Source organism: Hippopotamus amphibius, chromosome 13 (genome assembly GCF_030028045.1).
Source record: "Hippopotamus amphibius kiboko isolate mHipAmp2 chromosome 13, mHipAmp2.hap2, whole genome shotgun sequence".
NCBI classification, from domain to species: Eukaryota; Metazoa; Chordata; class Mammalia; order Artiodactyla; family Hippopotamidae; genus Hippopotamus; species Hippopotamus amphibius.
The window spans coordinates 50,551,777-50,559,492 of NC_080198.1; the positions used below are offsets into that span (position 1 = coordinate 50,551,777).

At 36.7% G+C, this 7,716-nt stretch overlaps 1 protein-coding gene across 13 annotated transcripts in view; it reads left to right on the forward strand.

The window, feature by feature from the left end:
- Positions 1–3,970, forward strand: part of CLASP2 (cytoplasmic linker associated protein 2) — a 155,602-nt gene extending 151,632 nt beyond the window's left edge. For 5 of the 13 annotated variants that reach the window (XM_057704454.1, XM_057704443.1, XM_057704445.1 and 2 more), the window contains one exon: positions 1,277–3,968. In XM_057704454.1, coding sequence (XP_057560437.1) covers positions 1,277–1,363 — 87 coding nt within the window. In that variant the 3' untranslated portion in view covers positions 1,364–3,968. Of the gene's footprint in view, positions 1–1,276 lie in introns of all 13 variants that reach the window. The other 8 variants (XM_057704441.1, XM_057704442.1, XM_057704446.1 and 5 more) reach the window with 4 other exon arrangements.
- Positions 3,971–7,716: the final 3,746 nt, after the last annotated feature.

Genomic DNA, 7,716 nt, shown 5'->3' on the forward strand with positions numbered 1-7,716 from the left:
ACTCGCCTTCATTTAAAAAGTTTCCCCAGATCCTGACAGTCATCATTACTGTGGTCAGATTTATTTTTTAAGTAGCAAAGGGAAGAAAAAATACACGTAAAGGAAGAAGAGCTTAGGCGTATACCTTATATTGAATACCTATACAGGTTATAGATAGATTAAAGCAGTGGCTCTTGGGACTTCCCTGGCAGTCCAGGGGTTGAGACTCAGTGCTTCACTGCAGGCGGCGCGAGTTTGATCCCTGGCTGGGGAACTCAGACCCCACATGCTGTGCAGCGTGGCCAAGAGAAAGAAAGCAGTGGTTCTTAACCTTTTGTGTGTTATAGACCACTTTGAGCTTTAGGTATAATCTCATCCCAAGAAAAATTAATGCATACAGAAAATTTTACACATAATTTTAGAGGGTTCAGTGAGCCTCTGAATCTTGTGGACACCAGGTTAAAAACCCTCTGTCAGAGAGTTAATGTTAAAAAAAAAAGCAAACTTTGAACAACAAAGTGGTTTTCAGAGAAAAAAGTATCCTGAGTTTTGTGATAAGTTTAAGTTAGGTCCTGATAATACAGAGTTGTCTATAGAAGAATTAAAATTCAGCACTTTATCAGGATACAAGGTAGCCAGTAGTAATGTTGCATGTGAAGACAGTAGGTAGGTGGGAAAAATATTTGAGAATGACATAAAGTGAAAAAAAAGTAGAAAACAGAATTGGATGTGATTTGATTCCAAACCAAAAAAATATGATCTGATACAGTAAAGACTGCAAAATGCCACAGAGAAATCAAAAACATTCTTGTCAGGAGAGCAGTGACGTAGGTGTCTGATATCTTGGGCGCTGGAACCCACGTGCTGAATCTCCTCTCCTGGCCCCATTTCTCTCTACCCCTGTGACCTTAGGCAGGGTTGGCACATCCTGTATCTCGATTTCCTCATCTATAAAATGTTGTGGAGATAAAAAGAGATAATAGAAGGCAGGATATTGTATAGCACATACTGCTCAAATGTTTGTCATTATTGTCTTAATGGTGACTTCTAAGTTTCGTGTGTTATATAACTATAACATTTTTTGAAAAGGCATGCTAGAATACTCAGTCATGAACAAACTGAGACTTAAAAAAATTTTTTTTTAATTCTTAGTTAATAATAACTGAGGCATTATAATAACCCTCCAGTCTAAAATATCTTTTTAAGCTCACGTATGTATTTAACTTTTTTTAATGAGCATCTTACGGTAATTTAGAGCAGCTTGCTCAAATGACATGTGTTTGGCTTGAATCTGCAGATGAAGCTACTGAATCTTTACATCAAACGTGCACAAACAGGTTCTGGAGGAGCTGATCCCACTACTGATGTTTCTGGACAAAGTTAGTGAAGCTGATGGAAGTGAATCAGGTCTCTCACAGAAAAGTCAGACAGACCACCCTCATCAGTGAAAGGAAATTTTCAAATACATCTTTTGGAAGTTACCATTGTTTCCCAGTTTTAGTTTTTTGTTTTGTTTTGTATTTTCTGTAACAGAGGCTATCCTCAGTCTGCATGTAACTTTTATGATAGCTATTCCAAATTCAAGAACAAGCAGTATTAACATCAGTTGATCAATACAAAGTAATTTTTAATCTAATTCATCATTTCACATGTTTGTACTTCTTTGTCTTCCCATTAACCTTTGCCAGTGTTATGATTGTATAAATTTTTTTTAAATGCTGGTTAAACCGGAATGCTTAAAGCTTTAAAAGTTTAACAGTCTAAAACATTTTTTGGCCTTTATTCAAATGCAGAATAATATTTTTATTGCTACTTTAAGTTTTGTTCCGTATCATGTCCTATGCTAGAAATATTGAAATGATGTGAAATAAAGCAGGACTAATTTGAACTAAGCTGGAGTCTGTTGGTGTGATGGTGATACACGTCATTATTTGCAACTTCTTTGCGGTGATCTGTAGTTTAAAACTAAAACCTCAAAGAAACGTTACAGAATCAGCCAGTTCTGTAAAGCTGATATCGTTTGTTGGTTCTTGATCTTGCCATCTTTATTTAAAACCATGTCCCCTCTATGATCCCTTAAGAAAGCTGCACCAAATCATCAGCCTGTGTTTTTCTTGTTACTTATCAAAATGGAAGTTTTCGTTGTAGGGTTTTTTGGTTTGTTTATCTTTGTTGTGAATGATGCTTTTTTATTTATTAATATCAAATTCACTTATCAATAAACAGTAATGGAAACAGACAAAAAAAATCAAGTGCATGTGTGTCCTTGACTGTCTTCTGTTTCTCATTTAATAAACAAACTAATTATTGAGACATGGGAGTTGACCAGCACCTTTTCTTTAAGTGGTGGAACCTGGTTTCCTTTTACCATGAAATTGTCTTACTTGAAAACATTGATCCTGATGAGAGAGAAGGTGGTGCCAAGGCTATTATCTTTGTATACTGGGCTCAAATTCTCTACCTCTTCAGGGCTAATACTTTTAACTGAGCTGCTGCCTATAGTGTCTTTTGGAAAACTACTAAAAGGGTGATTTTCTGTTACTTTTAACAAATTTTTTAATCACCTTTTGCTACACCTCTTATTTTTGTGTGCAGCCAACTTCCAAAAATTACCGGTTTTGGTGAAAGGCAAATTAGATAATTTGGAACCAGGATAGTAATGATTTCTCATCTTGACTTTTTTTTTTTAATCCTAACATAAAGTGAATTTGACTGGAAAGGCAAACAGCTATTAGGGAAGCAATTTGCTATTGTTACAGAGTTATCTGTACTTTGTTTAATTGAAAAAATGTAGAAATGTATGTAAAGAATTTAAGACAAGAGTACTGAATGGGTGATTTGTCCTAGGCTTTTACCTTCCTTTGTTTTTGTTCTAGCAGCAGGAAAATAGTTTCTCTATATCCCCCCCTTTACCTGTAACAATTTTGTTTTCTACTGTTAATTACATCGTGTATTTATAGTTCTATGCTTACTGTTGTGCATATACTGGCAATAAAACTGTACATAACATTACTTGAAAAAATTAACAGTGTATATCAGTTGTTTTTCTGTCTCACTGTGTGACAAGTCACTTATCTCATAACTAGGTTTTTAAAATTTTTTTAGAAAGTCCTGTATCAGTGGTATTCTCATGAATTTTTAAGTGCATCCAAGGAGAAAAGCTCTGTCAGGAGTAGCAACAACAATTCAACATATATAGCTCTATATGCATGTATATATTATAGCTTATACTTAAAAAGAAAAGGTATTTTAAACGTTGAACTCATCTCAGTAATGTTTTATGTTCCATGACCTTTGGTATGTTTTATAATCATTTTGGATCTAAATATTGATTTAATTTTGACCTCTTCTTTAAGGTCCTGCTCTACCTGCTGTTGACAACTAGATAGAGTGGCTTAAGCTGAATAATAACTCTACTTGAAAACTTAGATCAAACACCTGGCATCTAAAGGCAGGCACTCAAGAAATGAATGAACTGGAAGAGTATGGTTTAATGTGACGAAGTGAAAGCTAAGTCATGTTTAAAATTCTATTATTATTTCAGTTGATAAGACTATAAGAAAGTTATGTTGACTATTCAGGTTGCTATATACAATACCTTTAATTTGTTCATTCCAGAAACATACTAAGATGTTAGCTATTAAAGAATGGTGATAAAAAGCTGCTGGTTAAATTTTTTTCTTTCTGCTTGTCTCCCCTAAGCTAACCATCAGTGTCATTCACTTACCCACGCTGCTAAGACCCAGTTTAAAAAGCATATAATTCCAGGTTTGAAAATATGTTTGTTTCTTGTGGGTTTTCAAAATCTATAATAAACTTCTGACATTTTCAAGTAAGATGTGGTTTGAACCTGTGGTTTCATATTTGGAGTAAATTTGCTATATTCCTTCATATTTTATTATAAACCAAAGGTGAAAACGACTTTCCGCCAAGTTACGTCTTACAGTATAAAACTAAAATCTTCAGGCCAGATCTATTTGTAAATTCAAGTTTCTTATTATTGTTAATTTAGAATAACATTTACAGTAAATAGAAATGAGGATTAGTAGTATTACTCCATAATACGTGAGGGATTTTTTTTTTAACGTAACCTTTGACATCTTTGCTTCCTGTATTGTTTTAGTTCATTTTATTGCAGTGAATCAGTATAGTTTTATAGCCGTGTAAATGAAAGTTCTAGAATTAAGCTTTAAAAAAAAAAACCTGCCAGTTAAAAAGTTATCCATCTCTATTGTGAAATATTTGGAAAATAATGAAAAATTGAAGGAAAAAAAATTACTTCTCATAGCACCACTGGAGATGATCTGTGTTGTTATTTTGTGGAGTGCTGAGATAATCAATTTGATTTAATGCTGCAAACTGTAAGGGAACATTAAGTTTTGTTAACCAGAGAATGACAAGATTAGAATTAGCTAAGGTTTTTTAAAATTTTTCATTTATTTTTATATTTATTTTGTCTGCTTAGCTCTTTGTTGCTGTGTGCAGGCTTTCTCTAGTTGTGGCAAGTGGGGGCTTCTCATTGTGGTGGCTTCTCTAGCTACAGAGCACAGGCTCTAGGCACATGGGCTTCAGTAGTTGTGGCATATGGGCTCAGTAGTTGTGGCACATGGGCTCAGTAGTTGTGGCTCGTGGGCTCTAGAATGCAGGCTCAGTAGTTGTGGCACACCGGCTTAGCTGCCCTGCGGCATATTGGATCTTCCTGGACCAGGGGTTGAACCCATGTCCCCTGCATTGGCAGGTGAATTCTTAACCACTGTGCAACCAGGGAATCCCCAAGAATTAGCTAAGATTTTGAATGCTTCTGTTCTGTGCATGTATTTAACAATACATTTTGAATATATTCCTTCCTTTTTTTTTTTTAATAGGATGACTTCTAGGGGCAGCAAGTATTCCTTGGTGTGTAGGCAGCATAATCCTGGGTTGTTGATCTTCACTGGATATTCTTTTTTTTTTTTTTCTTCACTCTATTCACTGGATGTTCTTATAACAAATAGCTACATCTTTGGCACATCTCATTTCATACTTGGCAATTTTGTAGATGCCTTTACTATGAAATAGCTAAATATAGAAAGACATTGCTTATTTAAAGATATACTAGTTACTTAAATAGCTGGGTTTAAATTATTCTTATAATAGTAATCTAAAATAGAACAGGAAAATACAAGAAATGTATGTATGTATGTATCAGAATTTCAGTATTTCAAGTTTAGCTACATTCAGCCATGCAAAAGATATGTGAGTAGTTGCCTTCAAGGAGACAGAGTAGAGCAAATAACCATGATATTCTGTGGTTAGTGCTATAGTAGAGGGTGTTGATGGGAGCTAGGGAATGGGGTGGGGGCACACATAAGGTGTAATCACAGAAGCCTTTCTAGAAGAAGAGATGGTGCTTAAACTTAGTCTAGAAGCTGAATGGGTCTGAAACTCATTGGGTTACAGGGCAGGGAGAGCGGAGGGAAGCCAAAGAGCAAGGCAGTGCTATATGAAGTAAGAAGCATTAGGGCATGTCACTGGAACTTTTTAAACCATGATTTATTTTGGAAAATGTAAAAGAAATTTCACACATTCTCTTAAAATTCCCCATAAAGTATCTTTAAAACAACAACAACAACAACAACAACACTGTGCATTCTCACATTCAAGAAAGCTTGGATATAGCTTTTCTTTCAGTGGTTTTAGTTCAAAAGTTTTCCTTTTCTTACAAAGTTATAATATTCAATTTGCTTTCCAGACTGAATGTATAATTTGTTTCTCCCCAAATGGCCATCATTACCCAGCTTGGTTTAGCTGGAACATGGGATGCCAGTGGTGAATGACCCCAGATTGAATACTGGATACTCTGAGATACTATCTAACGGAACTAAGGAGTTCACTGAAGACCTCAGCTGAAGAATAGCATGCTTAGAATCAACATCCCAAACACCTCAATTTTACATACTCTGAAAACTGCAGAAGTGAGTTGGTTTTTCGGTTACAATTTTTTTACAGATTGGTCTCTATGAATCTGGTTCTCATTATGCTTATTTACCTACTAAATATTTGAACACCTGCTCTGCATCTGACACCTCTAAAATCTGTCTGCTGTAAATATGTAGCTGTGAATCTGCTAATGGGAGAAATGCATTAATGTGCTTTCACAGATGTGATTGGTACAGGAGGGGCCGGCCTGTAGCTCAGGGTAAAAGGTGCTGCTCCTTGCAAACCATCCTGACCAGCCAGCCCTGCGTGCAGCCCCCATCTCCCAGTATTTCCTTAAGGAAGTGTGAATCTGTTACTTTATTGGAAGTGAGTGCAAAAACAGATTGCTTGCTGGTTTTAGCCTAAAGCCAATTTTACAACATTAATTTTTATCACAGTTAAGGTCAGAGTAGAGACTTAGAGCTGAATTACTTCAACCAAGCAAGAAATGTACTTTTTCTTCTCCATCCTCCTAAAGCCATGGTTCTCAGCTAAGGGTGATTTTGCCCACTGGAAGACATTTGGCAATGTCTGAAGGCATTTTGGGTTGTCGGTGGGGGGGTGCTGCTGACATCTAGTGGGTACAGGCCAGAGGTGCTGCTAAGCATCTTACATATGTAGGACTGCCCCAGCCCACCCCACCCACCCTGCCACACACACAAAACAAGTATCCAGCCCCAAGTGTCAGTAATGCCCAGGTTGAGAAACCGTGCACCAAAGCAAAGGAGTTTCCATGGATAGCTCCACTTGTCATACAGCCCAGTTTTACACTAATGTTGAATACAAATGTGAACAATCCAGAACTCATTTCCAGCTGAATTTTAGGATAAATTTTCCCAGTTTTTAATACATATGGGCTCACATGCCAAATACTCAGCACAACTCATTGATCCCCAACTCACCGCAAACTATTTTCTCTTTTCGCTCCTACAACTTACTCCATGCTAAAGTCTCAGTCTAACACTAGGGCAGTCCTTCAAATTTTCCTCTCATAGGAGAAATGGTGATTTTTATTTCAAAAAACTGATTTCTAGCTCTTGAGGTCAGAGAGTTTCCATACAGTGAGGTTTCCTCCAGGTCTGCAGCAGTGTGGATGACCGAGGAGACCCAGAACTGCCTTGAGGTTTGTTGGCCAGTATTAAAAATTCGATATTCGGGACTTCCCTGGTGATCCAGTGGTTAAAAATCCGACTTCAAATGTAGGGGACACGAGTTCGATCCCTGGTCAGTGAACTAAGATCCTACATGCTGCAGGGCAGCTAAGCCCAGGCACTGCAACTACTGAGCACATGAGCCACAGCTACAGAGCCCATGTGCTCTGGAGCCATGCACCACAGCCAGAGAGAAGTCCACGCACCACAACAAAGATCCCACGTGCCGCAACTAAGACCTGACACATCCAAAAATATTTTAAATACATAAATATTTTTTAATTTAAAAAGTAAAAATAAGCTCGATATTCAAATATTGTATAATTCCACCTGTATGAGGTACCTAGAGACAGAAAGTAGAATGGTGTTTGTCAGGGGTTGCAGGGAGGCGGGAATAGAGAGTTACTGCTTAATGGGCACAGAGTTACTGTTTCCAATGATGAAAAGACTTCTGAAGATGGACAATGGCGATAGTTGCAAAACAGTGTGATTGTCTTTAATACACTGAACTAAACATTTTTTACATGATTAAGATCATAAATTTATGTGTATTTTAGCACAACTGAATAATTTAAAAAATAATTTAGTGGTCATTAAAATAAGGTCAAAATACAAAAGTGATTAAGAA